Raw genomic sequence first — 18,999 nt, forward strand, 5'->3', positions numbered from 1 at the left:
GGCGACATAGGCGATCACCTTTAGAGCGAAAGAAGGTCCATTTGATTTGGGGGCGCAAAAGAGCAAGTGAAAAACATTACAACATCCATCCATCCATCCATCATCTCCCGCTTAATCCGGTGTCGGGTCGCGGGGGCAGCAGCCTCAGCAGGGAAACCCAGACTTCCCTCTCCCCGGCCACTTCGTCCAGCTCCTCTGGGGGGGGATCCCAAGGCGTTCCCAGGCCAGCCGAGAGACATAGTCTCTCCAGAGTGTCCTGGGTCTTCCCCGGGGTCTCCTCCCAGTGGGACATGCCCGGAATACCTCCCCAGGGAGGCGTCCCGGAGGCATCCTGATTAGATGCCCGAGCCACCTCATCTGGCTCCTCTCGATTACAACATTACAAGAAATATTAGCACTGTTGCCTCACACCTCTGGGACCCGGGTTCGTATCTCCGCCTGGGTTACATGTGTGTGGAGTTTGCATGTTCTCCCCATGTCGTCGTGGGGTTTTCTCCGGGTTCTCCGGTTTCCCCCCACAGTCCAAAAACATGCTGAGGCTAATTGAAGTCGCTAAATTGCCCGTAGGTGTGCGTGTGAGAGTGAATGGTGTGTGAGTGTGCCCTGCGATGGGCTGGCCCCCCATCCTGGGTTGTTTCCTGTCTTGTGCCCATTGCTTCCGGGATAGGCTCCGGACCCCCCGCGACCCAGTAGGATAAGCGGTTTGAAAAATGGATGGATGGATGGAAATTACAAGAAATACCTCTTGGTGCATTCTGTTACATTATAATACAGTCTTTTTACCCTAGTTTTAATATTTCACTACTTTTCTTGTGAAACAGATGCGAGCTAGTTGTTTAACAGCCAAATACACCAATACCAATGAAATGTTTTTAATGTAAATGAATTGACAAAATTTGTGTTTCATGCTGCTCTGCAGGGTAGATGCTCAGCAGAATCTCGCTTAAGGCAGCAGAACACCCGGGGCTGGCCCTGATTATTATCGTAGTGTTTTCTGTATAATTAGAGTGCCATCTACCTATAATATGCTTCCTTCACTATTCTGAGTTTTAATACAGTCCTGAGGTGTTTACCAAGTACAATTCAGTACTGAGAACTATCCTGTACTGCAGTTAAGGCCACCGAGTGTTGCTTTGTTGATCTGGCTTGTGCACCATGCAGAATATGTTACAGAATAGTTTTGCTATAGCCTATGATATAATATAAGAAAAGAGATTTTGATTTAAAACCAAATTGCAAATTGAAGGTGCAGAATGAAGGCACTGCAGGACACCACATCTTTGTGTGTCAGCTGATCTTACATCAACATGAAATGTGTCTTTCATCTGCCTCTTACTGTCAGTTTGACTTTTACAAGCTGTATTGAAAGCAGCACGTTTTCTGAAATGTTTTCTAACAAGTCTATAATTATTTTAATGAACTCAGGAGTAATGACCCATGGAATTAAATTTAGGCCAGAAAATGTTCCCACTGCATGCTCTTGAACCTGGTGTTTGGATTGAAGCAACTTTCACTTTGAAATAACTTTCAATAGACTGTCCAGCTAAGTATGACCTATAAAATGTGATTTTTTTTTTTCCCGCCAGGCTAGTTTCCATTTTTTGTAAAACATGTCATAAAAATGTTAGATTTTATATTTGCCCTTAGCAGAACTGTTTGGACTCGTAACCTCTTCATAAACTGATATTTAACACATTGTTCATTGTCCATGCATCCATCCATCCATCCATCCATTTTCTGCCACTTGGAAACCAAAATGTCCTTCTGCCCAGCGACCTCCTCCAGCAGTTCCAGGGGAATATCAAGGTGTTCCCAGGCCAACCAAGAGATATAACCTCTCCAGCGTGTCCTGGGTCTGCCCTGGGGCCTCCTCTTGGTTGGACATGCCCAAAATTCCTCCCCAGGGAGGCGTCCAGGAGGCGTCCTAGATAGATGCCTAAACCACCTCAACTGGCTCCTTTTGATCTGGAGGAGCAGCAGCTCTACTTCGAAAACTGGCCTTAGGCTCTTTGTTCACTGTCTATTTTAAAAGTGTATATTAAATTGACAGCCCACTTTTTGGGAGCGTTTCTGTCTTGGCAGGTGTTCTAGCACTGTAAGTCTCTGCTGTGTGTGAACTGGGTCTCCTTGCTGCAGGATCTGAACATGCATCACCCTCAAACCACTGCTGACATGCCTTGTCTGGCAGTTTTCAAGGTGAAAATGCACCTTTATATCTTGCCTTCCCAGCTTCCAGACTGAATAAGAGGGAAGACAGACGGCTATCCTTTACAGCATACACGGCCAAGACACTCTTCATATGTACCACTGCGGCGGGCCTGCTCTAAGGACTCACCCATGCTGTCTTTGTTCCCACTGAGTGAGACCGGCCTGTGACAGGTGATTATTTAGCTTGTCTGGAAGTTGTCAGGCATGGTGGAGCTTGGCGGCTGTATCCGTGCTGGTGCCACAGCTGTGAGGGTTGACTCTGGGAAGACATTTAAAAAACAGTCAAAATAAATGGAAGAGTAAATTGAAAAAGGAGATGCATTATTCCTGCAAAATTAACAAGAATTCTGGTCCTCTACAGTTGTTTGCTCGTGTCTTGCGGTCGACAGGTGTTTACTAATGAGGCATGTTGGGGCAGCGGCCAACCGTGCCCTCTCTTGGTGGGCATTCAGCTCTATCCCTGCTCCCCAACATGTACACCCTGGCCAAGAAAAAAAATGACTTCACAAAAAAGTGTGTAGCTGCTAGCTGTTTGTAGAGGTCATAATTTTCCTCGTCAAAGGGTCATCTGCAGCCTGTAACAGGCTGTCAGAGTCCCAGCCTTGGTTTTGGTTTTCCTCTGTCCATTATTTCACCAATTTCTATGACTAAATAGCTTGCTTAATAAATCACTTATGACATCAGTTTTTCTTCCTCCATATCTCTGCCCGCTGCCATTTTTCCAGATTTGCTAATATTGCTGCATGCTAATGCAACATCACGTGAGACCAGGCAAGGCTCTGATTGGTCACTAAAAAACATCATCATAGAGCCTTCTACAGAATATCAGGAATACCTTTTGATGCTCCCTCCCCTCATATAACGCATTTTCCATCAAAAGACGGGGGCATCACTTTTAGTCAAAGAGCTCATGCAAAAAATGTAAGAAAATAGTATTAGAGACAGAAAATAACTTTGTAAAACAGTTTGTGAATGCTGTACTTTATTTTTTTTTTAATTATAAAAATGCATTGATTTCACCAGTCTATCCAGGGACACCCTGAAGGCCATGACGGACCGTCACTGCGATGGGCGGTGGTCATCTCCAGCCTCACACCTCCAGGGCTGCAGTTTGCTCCTGCTCTCTGTATGTGGAGGTTACACATTGTCCCAGTGTTCGCCAGGGTTTCCACCTGCAGTCCTAAGATATATACAGTTGGACAAATAGTACCAGTGAAAGTAAACTACATTTATTGGGTTTGGCGCTGGATGAAACCACCCAACCCTCACAACATGCACAACCACTTGCCAACTAGATTTATGTTTAACTGCCTACTTATTGCCTGCAGCAGGTCATCAGCTATAGGAATTAATCAAACTACCATGTTGACTGCGGAGGGTGCATTGATTATATTAGCAGTTTCATCTGGATAGTTTCTTAAATGATGCAAGCAGTGAATAAGGGCATCAGAAAACAAGATGCAAGCTTCCTCCAGAGCATTAGAGGCTCCCGAAACACTAAAAACTTGGGCTGTAGCAGAAACTGGTTTTAAGTGAATTACATCTTGGGCCTTAATTGCAAGAATTTAATTTTCTTGATGTTTTCTCTCTTAAATAATTTGTGCAGAATTTATGGAATTATGTTACATTTTAGTTATATTTTTTACTTTCCTGTCAATTTAATAAACCTAAAAGCAAATTTTGGGGTGTAAATTCATGCTCTGGCTACCAAGAAGAGTTTTTAACGAAAATAACTCAAATCTTCCATATTAGGGGATTTTCTTTTTCTCGTCAACTTTATGCATATCCACAGTTTCTTAATTATGTTGACACAAGTAGCGCATGCTTAAAAAATAGAGGATAAAGCCTAGGTGACCGTTCCATAGCTCGGCTGGTTAACGATCTGTGCTCATGTCCAGAAGGTTTCAGGTGCGCATCCCACAGTTAGCAGAGTAATCAAACCAGCAATGTGCCTTTAACTCCAGCCACTCAATGGGTACTGGCTGACTCTGCTCACTGACCAAAAAACTAACCTCGCTTGTGTTTTGCTTTGGACAAAGCATCTGCTGAATAAAGAAATGCAAGTGTTTTACCAATTTCTGCATGGTATGGTGTTTCGTCAGGGCACAGAGGCCCCCTATTCTGGGTAGCAGCAATATAGGACTGGCTCTGTGGCAGAAAATCGCAGTAATGACAACGGCAGTGATACAATTTAAAGCGGGAGTGTGATTCCTCAGCTTCTGCAAATCCAGTGACTTTTGCATCGCTAATGCATTCTTTGTGCAGAAAGTTGTGTAAGCTTTATGCCACATGTAGCAGGACCCATGTCTTCCAAATAGTTCTACTTTTGACTAATCAGTCCACAGAATATTCTCCCAAAGGTGCTGGGTGTCACGCCCCGGCTCGTACGATCCTCGTGTGTACCACGCCCCCCTGATTATCCACGTGTGCTTCCCTGATCATACCCAGCTGTGTCTTGTTATTTTGATCTATTCTGTCTATCTGAGTCCATGTCTTGCCTGAGTCCTTCGTCTGTCACTGATGTTTGTAAGCGTGAGTACTAGTGTTCCGTCTTGCCCATCCAGTTCCTTCAATAAATCCCCAGTTATTCCCCGTACTCTGCCTACTCGCCCGTTTCACCAGCGCGATCGCAGCCAAGTCTGACACTGGGGGTAATCAAGGTGTTTTTATGGCAAATGTTAGATGACCTTCATGTTCCTCTTATTTACAGTAGCAATTGCAGTAGCAATTTACAGTTGCCTTGCGTCTCTCACATGGACACCATTTTTACTCGATGTCCTTATAATTGTGGAATCATCAACATAGGTATTTACTGACCTGAGAGAAGTCCGAAGTTCCTTAGATGTTTGTCCAGGGTCTGCTGTGACCTCCCTGATGAGTTTTATATTTCTATTAGTAATTCTGCTAGACTGGCCACCCCTGGGCAGATTTGCTACTGTTCCAAGTTTTTTTTTCACTTTGGAGATGATGACTTTCATGGTGGTTTGCTAGAGTCTAAGGGTTTTAGAGAATGCCTTGTACTCCACTCCTTACGGATATATTTCAATAACTAACTTTTTCAGCTCTTCAGTAAGTTCTTTTGATCAAGGTGTGGGGTGATGCTTCTATGTACAGGTAAGTGATGTGTAGATTCAACAGGGCTGGGAGCAATCAAGCTCGGGTGTGTGTAGTTTAATGTGATCCATTATCATTTAGATTTGGTTCATTGGTTGATTGAGTGACTAAGAGGGCAGTTACTATCACATGGGTGGTATGGATGTTGATGATTTTTTTTCTTTCGGTGAATAAATTGTGTAATTAAAAAAACAGTGTAATGTTTACTCATGCTGTCCTTTGTATTATCCTAAATCTGTCTGGAGATCAGAAAGAATTAAGTTTTATGAATATGGAAAAACAGAGGGAGTCAGGAAGGGGGAAAATACTTTGTCGTGGCACTGTAGCTGATTGTGGATGAAATCATAAGCTACTTATGTAGTTAAATTACTTATGTTCCCACTGAAGCTGAAAATGAACACAGCAGCTGATATTCATTAATTACTTGGAGGAAATATCAACTAGAAAATATCAGAAACTGCTTTAAGGTGCTAGGTCTACTGGATAGAGCTCCAGAGGAACTGTGGATGGAATTTAAAGAAGGAAGCTGAGAATAGATTAGTCAAAATGTAAAAGCCAGAGAAATCAAAAATATATGACAGCAGATACAATGGAAATTTTAAAGAAGAAAGCAGAAGCCAATTTTAGTGAAGAATTCTTAAAAGTAATAAATTGCAAATTCCAGAAAAGTATCAGGAAAGACAATATTACAACATCTGCAAGTTATTTGATGGTGCTGACTATGTCAAACTACGGAATCTACTCAGGGAGATTGATGTATTAGAGTATCTTATTGTCCCTATGAAGAGTCTGAGGGCACCACAGTCAGGCCACAGTCCAGAGAGAATTTGACGAAACTACATGGTTCTGGATCCGTAAAGAGTTGGCCAGCAATGTTATGAAGGCCAGTGAGCTCTTCAAGATATAATTCTGTCAGTGCATAGATCTGAGTGTTAACCTTTAAGACTTGATTGCACGATTATGTATTTACTTTTACCTGAAATAAATGGGGCAAACAGTTTTGTTGCAGCCATCAATTTGAACCCACTAAGATTTGTATATGAGTGTTTTATGAGTATTTCATATAGTGAATGTAATCAATATACTCTACAACACATATTAGGCATTTCGTTGCAAATCATTCTGCAGACATTTATAGCTGCGGCCAAATTTATTGGCAAAAAATCTAGAATTTTTCCTCTGCTTTCTCAGCTGTAAATCGGGCTGATAAAAGTGTGAAGACCAAGCATTTATTTTTTTTTCACTTTCAATTTATTTTAGATGACATGGAAAAAATCATTGCTGGGCCATCAATATTTATAATAATACAATAAATATATCTGAACACAACTGGGGTGCAAAAAGTAACAATATAGGGTTTTATAACACAATATTGAAAAAAATATAATTTTTTAATTAACAAAAGGTAAAAATGAGCCTAAGTCAGTGTTTCCCGAGCTGGTCCTCAGGGATCTACAGACAGTCCACATTTTTGCCGGGAGCTGGGAGGGAGCAATAATGTGGACTGTCTAGTAGAGAGCTCGGATGGAGCAAAAATGTGGACTGTCTAGTAGAGAGCTCGGAGGGAGCAAAAATGTGGACTGTCTAGTAGAGAGCTCGGAGGGAGCAAAAATGTTGACTGTCTAGTAGAGAGCTCGGAGGGAGCAAAAATGTTGACTGTCTAGTAGAGAGCTCGGAGGGAGCAAAAATGTGGACTGTCTAGTAGAGAGCTCGGAGGGAGCAAAAATGTGGACTGTCTAGTAGAGAGCTCGGAGGGAGCAAAAAGGACTGGATTGGAACACACTGGTTGTCACTGAATTAATCTGTAAAGTTGGGGATATTTGTATGTACTTCCTCAACAGACCAAATGCATCATGCAGAATGCTTTACTTTAGCTTTAAGACAATGAGACTTAATGACTGTCATCGTATAGTACAGTCTTTTTAAGATCCTAAGGTTATTATTTAAGTGAATAATACTCAAGAGCTAAAATTATACATATACATATTATTGTGTTACTTGAAGGGTACAGAACTGCATTTTCTTCCTTTTCCACCAGGTATGAAATTACCATTTATCCAACTGTGAGTCTGGGTTAAGGCCGTTGAGGGGGGGTGGCCTGGAGCCTATCCCAGGATGGGGTACACCCTAGACAGGATGCCAGTCCACTGCAGGGCAGCTATACACCCACATGCACAAAATAATACACCACCAGCAATTTACAGATGCCAGTTAGCCTAGCTGCATGCAGTTGGACTTTCTGGCAATCAGAGTACCTAGGGAAGAAAATCCACACACACCGAGCGGCAGTGGGATGCAATATCCCGCAGAAAAAAATGATCATTTTCAGATAACGACTCCTGAAAAGACTCTTTTATGATCTCAAATGTAAGAGAAATGGCTGTGATCTGTTTCATATTTTACCAGTGTATCTCCAAGCCATAAGCTGCGCAGATCACCATGACACTCTTGGTTACAGTGAAGGCTGTCACTGCAGCCTAATCTGAGCACAGCCGGCATGGTCTATCTAACCACCTGCTTGCCAAATTTTTTAGCCACTGATGAGAAAGTCCAGCTAAGAGCGTTGAACGAACAATACTAAACAGGGGCTGGGAAAACCTTCAGCTGTCATTTCTCATCTTGGCTTTTAACATAAGGGTCTATTCTCCATTTATTTTGCCTTCACTCTGAATTTAATCAGCCGCCCAAAGTTTAATTGGTTTCTTCTTCTCTTTCTCATTTCTCATCTCTCGACGTCCTTTAAATGAGTAGAGATGGGCTTTAAGGGTAACAGTGGGTCTAATTAAGGTTTCAGCTGAAAGGGGCTAAGTGTGTTAGGAACCAGGTAAATGAACAGGAGTTTTTTTAGAAATAAAAAGTACTTTGAATTATGATAGATTAACTATAAAAATGTTAAATAGAATTGTGCAAATGTGCAGCTCATTTTCCTTTCTGTGAGATGCATGCTTGAGTTATTTAGTTTTTTTCCCATTGTCCAAAGTGGCTTTTGTTTTTCATGTATGTCACTTGCTTTCAGTTCCTCCCTTCCCTACCCATCCCCTGACAGTCCAGGAGAGGAGCTCCCTTCTAATCACTTTCCATCAATGCCCACCCCCTTGTCATGTGCTTATGTTCATCATCACAGCCTGAGAGCATCTCAGCGATTTTCACCCCGATAGAGGTCAGCACGTCAGAGGCCAATGATAGCACGCATCATGATAACGATTTGTGTGGCGTAATGGAGTCATACCCTGGAATATCAGTGGGTTTAGATGCTGTGCCCGTGATTAAAGGTCGCCAGGTCAAATCCCAGGGCTGGCTGAGTGATTGCACCTTTGGATCCTTGAGCAAGGCCCTTAATCCCTCTTGCTTCAGGGACTGTCTGACCCAGCTCTCGGTTGTCTGTCACTCTGAATATGAGCATCTGCTAAACGCTGTAAATGGTATTGCGGTGGTTATGAACTTCAACTCCTTGTTTCCAGTTGTTTGTCCTTTTTAAATACAGACGACTTACCAGGTTTCAACATCTTTCAAGTGTGTAAAGTGTATTTTTTTAAGGATCGAAACAAATATGATTTCCAATTATATACCTGCTTAAAAGCTTCCCAGTGTTACTGACAGTATGCATAACTATCTTGCTAACATTCCCAAATAGTACTTGTTACAGTATATAAATTCCCATTTATATTTGGCATGTAATATTTCACTTGTCTGCAAAGCTGGGAGGCAGCAGTGTGTCTTTTCAGAAGCTCCAGAATATCACCCAACCTCTGGGTATATGGGACTGATGTTCTTTCTCTTTCTTCCCCACAAACCTCTCAAGTTTTCTTACAAACCCCCTTTATATTTGGGCACATCTGATTTATCATGTGTCCCGCCTGACTCCTCGAGGGGATGCACAGCCATGTGCTCCACACTTCCTGTAACGGCTCTCATTCAAAGAGGTTATTGAAATTGGCTGGAAATGTACACATTTATACAAGCAGAGTATTATTAGTTCACAGCTCCCGGCCAATGGGATCTGACCACAGCTCCCTTTGCTACATGTTTGCACATACTTCTGTTTCTGTCCTGGTTTTTCTCCAGGGGGTGTGTAACAGAACCTTATCATAGTGGACCCCCCCATATCCATAGGTACTGTAAGCGTCACGGTTATTACTGTATGACCACGGCCCAATAAGGGGATTTTAAAAGGAGCAACTTTTATACACACGGCTGGATTTTCTATACTGTTTAAGTCTAATAAATAAGAGTCTGGTTTTAAACATCCATCCAGTCATCTCCCTACCGCTAATGCTGGTCTGGGTGACAGGGGGGCCTGGTGCTCATCCCAGGAAGTACATGGTGCAAGGCTGGGGACACCCAAGATGGGACTGCATCCATAACTGCAGGAAATATTCATGGAATAATGCAATAATTTGCATAACATTTTAACAGATGACCAACTTGGACAGTGATTTTGCTGCTGCAGTTTGCTCAGATGTTGGTCAAACATCAAACATATACCGTGGCTTTCATTCAAAGATATTTAGGCACTTGCAGCAGTGACCATTTCAATGCAGCGACAGAGGTGAAAAGAAATGCAGAATAAACCAACATCAGTCTCTTGTGTGTCGTTTTGGTGCTAGTTTGTCCCGAAGCCCCAGTGCCGAGTCGAAAAGACCAGCAGTCAGTAAGCGGAGGGGCACCTTTTCCAGGTGGACGGCCTGCGGATCAGCAGTATTACTTTGCGAGCTCCTTGTCCTTTCAGCGTGTATTTATATGAGGCTTCTCATTGGTGGAGCTGGGTGCCAAAGGGTCGGCAGGCCAGGGTGGCATCCAAGTATGCTCAGAGTGCTTCTAACGTGCATCCGTCATTGACAGGCTGACACCCGGCTCCAGTACACAAGTAACCAATGGTGGAATACTGACCTTGAGGTACCTACAGCCCAATCAGAAGTCACACTCCACCAAAACAAAACAAAAATAAAATGGGGAAGGGATGAAAACCATTTGGAAGGATATTGTCTATGACATAAATTTGATGTAATCAAGCAGTACAGAAGATGAATAGATGGATGGATGGATTACCGCTACTACAATTGTTGTTAGACTGATTCTGTAAAAACTGCTTATTAGCTTATTATCATTCAAAATATACTGTGTTAATTAAACTCCACTTGCATCATTTTAAATGCGAAAGCTGTGAAAGTGTCCTAGTGGCATATTGCCTGATATCGTCAGGGTTTGGAGTTCACAACCCGACTCTGCCCTCTATGTGCGCATGTGTGTGCATGAACGTGGAGTCCGAATGTTCTCTCCTGTGCTGAAGGGCTCCCTTTGACCTGCCCTGCAGTACGATTCCCAAAAGCTCCGGTTGGCAACTTACATAGTTGGAACTGTTCCATTGAAGAGTTCCAACTATGCACGTTTCTAACGTTATTAGTAACTACGCTTTTTGGAAATGAACCCCAGAATAAATGGGTTGAAAATGTATTGTAGGCATGGTTGGAATAGCACCTGCGGGAATCTGTTCATGCTCCCTTAATACGCCAAACGTATAGGTCTATGCTGGGCGCTTATTGAACTGTCACTAATGTATTTTACCGGGACAGAGAATAAGCCATGCTTTACCAACTTTACGAGTTGCCATTTTTTAGCGACACGTGTGTAGAAGCTGTATTTTACATTTTTGCATGAGGTGAAGCGTATCTGCGTTCATTATAAAGCGCGTTCCCGTCTGCCGAGTGGGAAGATCCTCATTCGCGGATTTACAGGCGAAGGGGCGGCGGCGCGGTTCACTTTCCTCAGTAGGATGCCAGTAAAATGGGGAAGGACAGCCAGGGACAGACTCGGAATCCAACCGCAGCAGGTAAGCGCTATGTAAGATGTCCTCAAACATTAGTATAGTCAGCGTTTCTATTTTTACTATTCCAGCCGTGGCCAGGTCTTAAACCAAATTATTTTTTTTTCCGGTTGAACAAAAGGATGGATTCATTGAAAGAGTGTCTGCATGGTGCTATCTCCTCCATAGATATTTCTCCCATAAGTTTAGTAATTCCCTACATTTATAAACAGGCAGCACTAATTAGTACATTTGCTGACATGAAGTCATGTTTGACCTGATGTGAATTAAACGCGTGTGCAAGCTGAATTAAACTTTCTTCACCTTGGGCTGCTGTAGGAAATTTCGGATGAGGCATTTAACGCCCTTATAATGTAGATCAGTTAACAGTTATGAACTTAACCTAATCTTCAAAAAATACTTTTTCTGAATTATGACAACACCAGACGTCGGGTAGACACATTTGCCCATCTTGAGAAGTTGATCATTCAATCAGTAAAGTCTGAAAATAATCAATAAAGGAATTGAGATATATATATATATTACACACACACACACCGATTTTATTTCTGATGTCGCGCTATACTAATACGAATAGAGGACAGTTAAAACAGGTGTAAGAAATTAGGCCTATTCATTATAACTTCGCCCTGTGTATTTGGTATAGCTGGATATGATTACACTTAAAATGAGTAAAGATGCTCGGTATTTTTCTCCCACTTTTAGTTTGTAGGTAGCTTCATGTATGATTAATTATGCTGTTTGCTTCTTAGGGAGTATCGAAAAGATTCATAGTCGTTTCTTGATATTTAGCAAGCTTTCTGGAATTAAATTATATGCTGTAAAGTTCGCTTTGCTGCTATTCCGACTTTTTTAAACAAAACAGAGAAATAGCTGTCTTGCACGAATAACGTTTCTATAATATTAGTTAAGTTTTTGGGATCTTTACAAAAAAACACATATCTTGGTAACAGCGAAGTTTAGCATTTGGGACTGCAGATCTGTCTGGTATTAGCAGAATTGAAATGTAGAACCGTTGTGATATAAGCCTAGTTGTAGATAATTTAATGTTTTAAGTGACTACGTATTGATATTAGTCTTTGCGAGGCAGGTTTTTTTTAATTATTATTTATTCACAAACAAATGATATATGCCGTTAATGTTGTAACCCCTGTAGGTAAAAAGGTCAGTTCTGCATAATGTTTTTATGCGGCCGCTTGAACGTTTTATTTAATTCATATGGGAATGTCAGCGTCTGTAGCGCCCGACCCCGCCCTCTGTGACTTTATCCCATTTGACCAGCGGCCATTGCTGGCTGTTCTGCCTTCCCCCCTCTCTTAGTTCTTAGTCTTCCCTGATGTGTTTTTCTTGGTCCCTAGACTGCCACACGGCGTAGTGAGCTGAGTGTGCGCCTCATTCTGCAAATCTGGGGGTCGTGGGTTTGAGGCTGGCCATCCCACACTTCTGTGTTCTGGATTTTGTATGACTTTTATTCCCCAGTGTTTGTCATTTTGGGCTTCCTGGTGTTTTCTGTCAGTTCTCACATCCATGGTCCACCCTCCCTGTGTTAGGATTTGTTTTTTTGTACTTGTCTTTATCAGTCTTGCATTTCCAGTGTTTTTGTTTAATTTTTCTAGTTCTGTGATCTCTCCCTGTTCATTAGTTTCACCTGTTGCTCATATTGTGTTCCGTCTGATTGGTTGTTAAGTTAATACTTCTCTCCTGTGTCCTCGTTAGCTCAGTCTGGTTTGTGTATTTAAGTGTTTGCCTGAGTTAATTTTCCCAGTTGGTCATTGTGTTAGCTTGTATCAGGCTGTGTTGATGCTTGTTTGGGATTTCTAGTTCTGTTCCCTGCGTTTCCCTTTTCCCCTTGTTAGATGTTTTTGTCGTTAGTGCTTGTTTTCCCCCATATGCCTTTGACCCCTGGTGGTCCTTTTGCTTTGTGCCTTACTCAGTGTTCAGTTCCTTAATAAACCCCTTTGTCTTGTGAGCCACTAGTGGGTCGTCACCTTCTTTTCCTGCCTGCACCAGGGGCATAAAAGCATAAAAGAACGTTTGCTGTTAAGGGTCTGTGCTGCTTGTGGAAATTAGAAGCCAAAATAGCAATTGTTTAATTTAACACGGTTTTTCTCACATCATGAAATATTTATTTTCTGGAACAATAGTCCCACTTTGTTGTGCGTTTGCCATACGAGAAATGCATTTCAGCTTAATCAGAACCTACAAATTAATTTTCTTAAATATTGGAGTGATCATTTAAATATTGTAATGATTAAATGGGAGAGGATCCAAATACTGAGGTGCCTGGTTTATATCTGCATTCCAGAAACTTCTATTCCAAAGTACAGGCAATAGATAGACAAGCCGATAACAGCACAAGAAGAAAGTGGAATCGGAAGCATGTTCCATAAGCTGTAGTCTAAAGACTGTCTGAATGCTGCTGAGTTAAATTGCACAACGCAGATAAAATGACCTGGTCCGCAGTACAGGATGACGAGCTGAGAAGGTCAGATGGTGGCTGCACAGAAGTTCAGGCTGGTCACAAAACAAGTACTTGGGCAAATACTCGGCCTCATGCAAGGAGTAACTAATAAACAAGTCACTGTAAATCTACGATTAACCAGTGGCCTGTACTACGAAGTGGGGTTACTGGCTTATCGGGGTAACTTGTCGGATTTAAGGTACCACAGTTTAAATGGACTTCATACCCGTTCACTTACATTTTGCCCAGGCTACCTTAAATCCGACAACTTACCCCGACTTAGCTGACTTCAGCTTTTCCTAGAAACCCTTTTGAGTGTTGTTCATGAATGCTTTTGTGAGTACTGGTATGTTTGTGTTGGTAGTGAAATTGCATTATGATGATCAGAGGTGTAACTGAAATGCATCCCTCTTCTTTTGGTGCCGCAGTAAGAGAACTCCGTGATCTGTTGTGGAAATGGTAACTAGCAGGCTGAAATGCTGCAGGGGGCAGCATGGTGGCTGGGTGGACATAGCTGCTACCACACACCTCCAGGGTGTGAGGTTTGATTCCTTCCTTTACACATGTGCAGTTCGCTTGCTCTCCCCATGGAGAGTGGATTTCCTCATGGTATCCCGGTTTCTTCTTGCAGTCCAAATATATGCCATTAGGCTAATTAGTATTTCCAAATTGTCTGTTGATTTTGTGTGTGTGTGTGTGTGTGTGTGTGTGTGTGTGTGTGTGTGTGTGTGTATGCCTTAAAGTGTGTATCTGCTGCCTGGGAGGGGCTCCTGCCCCAACCCCAAGATTCTGCCCAATATATGGCAGTAGCATGTATGATATTCAGAATATCATCCATTATTTTATTAAGAATATGAATATACCTTTAAAAATGTGTTTTAGATGGCTAATGGACCATTTCCTAGAAAGCTTTAGAAGCTAAATACCTGAAGTCATCATCGCTGCCATTTGCTGGGGAGCTGCACTTGTCTTGTTACAGTAAATACATTTATATTGCATACAAAGTGGAAGGTTTTCTCCAAAAATCTAGGATTCTTCAATGAATATTTATGATGCAGTCCTGTACTGGACAAGTGGTTAGAAAATAAATTGATGGATTTATTGTGAAATTTCTAAAATGTATGAATATTTTACATGATGTTGTTGTTATGAAAATAAGGCGTAATTGCAATGATGATGATAGCTAAGTGATACTGTCAAACAGTGTTAACTTGCACTGGAGGAAAGCCCTAATGATACATGCCTTTAGACTTCCCAAAAATCCCTGCAGTATACCTCATTACTATTATATTATGTAAGTGTTTGATGCAAAGGGTAAAAGGCTACTAGGCTTATAAGAGGATGAAGTAATCAAATCTGCAAATGATGAGCATGGATTGATTCATGCAATCAAGGGTTCAGTCATGGCTAATTAAGAGCTCAGCTGGAGCAGAAATCAACACAGATTGAGTCACAAGGACCAGCTTGTTATGTCGCTAATGCACATCAGCATAACAACATTATCAAGGTGCTTTAGGAACACAGTGGATGGAGCCACAGTGTCTTAATGGCTTAAATACACTGTCCCCAACTTGCAACCTATGTGACTTACGACAACTTGCGCAAATAACCCAATTTAAATAAAAAAAATGAACTGTATGTAAAAATAAGCTTTGTGAGGCAGTACACCACTACCTAGTGCGCACCTAGCATAGTTTCTATGGGAAAGTACTGTCCTGGGGCGCATTTCCCACAAGCATAGTCACATGCACGCGACTTGTATGGTTGGAATCATGCAAGCATGACGCAGGTGTTTCCCGAAACCGTAGCTCGAATGAACATTCGGAAACACTGTTATTTAAGTTGTATAGTTCAACCATGTCATCGACGGTGGAAAATGCAGTCAAAGGAGGGTAGATGGCATCTAATAAGCTGTAATAACATATTAAATAATCTTGCTGTACAAACACCTGTAATGTCAAGTGCTTTGAAAATGCAGTTGTAAGAGCACTTTTTATGTACTGTTAATGAGTATGGTATGATTGGACAGGATGTTTACCTACCTTGTTTGTGATTTATATGGTAAAATTCATTACATAGATAAATACATATTTAGGGCTGCATGATTACGACTTGGCTATATCACATGGAGTAATATTGCGATTTATTGTTAAAAACAAAAAGGATATGAAATTACCCTAAAACTTTTGCCAAATAAAACTTATCTAACAGTAGATGACAAACGCCGTTCATCTGAAAACACTGTGGGGAACAGGGCATTCAGTTACTCTGCCCCCCAGCTTTGGAATTCTCTCCCCCCTGATCTCCGTAATTTAGATTCTCTTCCGCTTTTCAAATCCAGACTCAAAACCTACCTGTTTAGATGGTCTTATCTTTCATAATCACACATGTTCTTTTAATCATTAGGTTTTTTATTGTTTTATTGTAACTATGTATTTTTTATCTATTTTGTTGTACAGCGACCTTGAGTGTCTTGAAAGACGCTTATAAATAAAATGTATTATTATTATTATTATTATTATTATTATTATTAAATAAAGTGATTAGTAAGTTGGTGGTTCTTTTGCGAGTTGTCAATGGACGCAAAGTGCCGACAAATGCGATATGGTCATTATTAGCAAATAAAACGGGGGCAAATGAATGGTTAAAAATAATGAATCACTTTTTAATCACTGAGCTGTCGTTACAATTTTAAAAATACACAATAATACAGGAGTAGGAAACCTGATCCATGGAGAGCCGGTCTGGGTGCGGGTTTTTGGGATGGCCTCTCAATCAGCCAATAATAAAGCAGCGATTCTCAACTCCAGTCCTTGGAATCCACTGCTATTGGCTGATTGAGAGGCCATCCCAAAAACCCGCACCTACTCCGGCTCTCCATGGATCAGGTTCCCTAACCCTGCACTAGTGCTTTGATGCAAACCCATGGTCTGGAAATGTAGTATACCATAGTACTGTGAGTGTTATGCGCACTCGTGATTTCCCCCTGAGCCATTTGTAGGCGGTTATGCACTGGGCTGGGTAAGGAATCTATAAAAGTTTATAGTGTGATTAAAGTGAAAAAATAAACAATTGCAGATTGTAGCAAAAAACTAATAGTTCTATTTTTCCTCTACCAGAAGCATCGTACAAGTACCCTATTATTATTATGATGCTTTTGATATTTTTGAGTTTTCTTTTATTATTGCTGTTATATGACACTATACATTAAATAAAATATCGGCACAATCATTTATAAATATTAAGAAGTTTCTCTATTATTACGAAATTTATTGGGTCGTGTGTAAAAACTCACTTTCTGTCGTATCAGACCAGTTACCACTGAAACCATTTTATGTTGGTTTAATCTAAGGTGGTTCAAACTTCTGCTGTACTGGGGGTCCTTGAGTTACAATGTCTCAACATACGATGTTTCGAGTTTCCGACGTTGACTCCCAAAAAAAAAAAAAAAAAAGTGAGACGTGAGTGTTTCGACTTACGCCGTTAGCATCGTACTTACGGACTAAGTCGGCGAACTAGTTTTGTTGCGCGCGGCGGAAGAACATGCAGTAATGCGTCCCCCAATACACTTACCTACGCCATTTTGGAGTGTTGAAAGCGCAAGTGTTCTGTTTGTGAAGAGGATAGCCATCACGATGGAAGTGGAATTAGACAATGGTGTGTTCTTGACTTTCATCAAAATTCGGGTTTTGGAAAATGGTCATACTGTATATGTTAGTTGGAACCAACATAGTACGATGCGTCGTTAATGCTATCCTCCGTCATTGTTCGGGAAACACACCCCTGTATGGTAGTGCGACCGTCCCTGCCCCACGCATCTTCCTGTTTCAATCTCACACCTAAAAGTCAGTGCGATTTTCCTGTTATGACATGCCTCCATTTCTGTGTATGACCTGTCTGTCAGATTGGAACCCAGTCATAAGCTGGGGATCGTTTGTATGTCATGGGTGATGTGAAAGAAATGGGAAATGGGTGATGTGGCTCTGCAGGTTAGGACTCGGTGCCTGTGGTCAGAAGGTTGCTGGTTCAAACTCTGTAGCTGACGCAATGATTTCACCATTGGGCCTTTGAACAAGGTCTTTAACTGCATTTGTACCATGAACTGGCTGACCCTGTTTTCCCAAGTCACTTTGGATTAATGTGTCTGAATTTAATATGTATATACATTTTAAATTTAAAAAAACTGGATTGTACTTTGTCACTCTAAACAATAAGACGAAAAATGAAAGTTTTACTTGAATCTAAGTATGACGTTAAGAGACAATGAAGGTGGAAATAATCCCTTTTGCTAAGCACTCCCACAGTAGAGTGGTTTAATAAGGGCCTTTCATTGACGTTGCAGTCTAGAGAAGTATAAAGGTGGATTTTGACAGTTTTCTGCAGAGGGGCCAATCTGCTTGCACTTCATCACTTCATCCATTAATATGAGAACTGCATAATCTGTACAACTGCTACGTGAGCACTTAGCGTTTAGTGCTTTGGTAGGCTCTTCAAACAAAAAAAAAAGGGAATCGATTAATATTTCATTAGTAATCCATTTGACAAAAAGCAGACTGGCATCCTGGGAAGACTCAGTGCAGGCTTCTAGTCCGACTGTCTGAATTCTGGGTAGGTGTGGTGAGCGTGTTGATATGGCATCTGATTGGGTTTTCCTAGATAGGAAAGTGCATAAACCCTCACATATAACAAGAAACAGATAAGTAAAATGGAAAAAAGACAAAGCCCCAACAAAAATATATAAATGAATGAAAAAAATTACAAGGAGAGCCATCCTCCTTTGACATTTTTGGGGAAATTGGAAATTTCCAGTATAGGATGTCCTTTTCAAATATAGGTTTGGGTATTTTTAATGTTTCGGTTGAGTTTGTGTGGCATTTGCATGGATTTTGAAATCCGTGCCCCTTCAGGGCCATCAGAAGCTCTCCATGGGGGGGCGGTTCACCCTGAACGGTGGGCCAAGGCGCTTTGATATCCGTTGTCGTTTTGAGGAACCTTTTTGATTATGGAGCTGGGCAATATCGGCCTGCTACAAGTGAGCATAAGGTCACTGTGTCTATTTATACAGTGCTTTAAGGATTCCATCCAAGGAATCCACTGTTACCATGGCTCCAAGAACAAGCAATAAAACCCTGGCTGCTTTTTTCCAGTGTAACCAATGCAGTGCTTCATATGGAATGGTAAGCACTGTAACTTTAATGATTTGTTACTGATAAGGGGTAGTCAGGGTTTCATCATATGAGAGGTGGTGATGATGATAATACTAGTTGGTAAAGTCTAACACCTTGTAACTGATTTGGGAGGGAAACCGTGGTGTTGTGCTTGACGTAGTTGTAAAACATCATTGCTTCATTATATTGAATGAGGATCTGATTGCATTAATCACACACAGCAA

At 41.4% G+C, this 18,999-nt stretch overlaps 1 protein-coding gene across 1 annotated transcript in view; it reads left to right on the top strand.

Annotated features, from left to right (window-relative positions):
* The first annotated feature begins 10,928 nt into the window (after positions 1-10,928).
* Positions 10,929-18,999, top strand: part of LOC125742635 (zinc finger protein 385C-like) — a 142,007-nt gene continuing 133,936 nt past the window's right edge. Inside the window, exon 1 of the mRNA XM_049014835.1 lies at positions 10,929-11,152. Coding sequence (XP_048870792.1) covers positions 11,107-11,152 — 46 coding nt within the window. The 5' untranslated portion in view covers positions 10,929-11,106. The remainder of the gene's footprint in view (positions 11,153-18,999) is intronic.

This window comes from Brienomyrus brachyistius, chromosome 5 (assembly GCF_023856365.1).
Source record: "Brienomyrus brachyistius isolate T26 chromosome 5, BBRACH_0.4, whole genome shotgun sequence".
In the NCBI taxonomy this organism is placed as follows: domain Eukaryota; kingdom Metazoa; phylum Chordata; class Actinopteri; order Osteoglossiformes; family Mormyridae; genus Brienomyrus; species Brienomyrus brachyistius.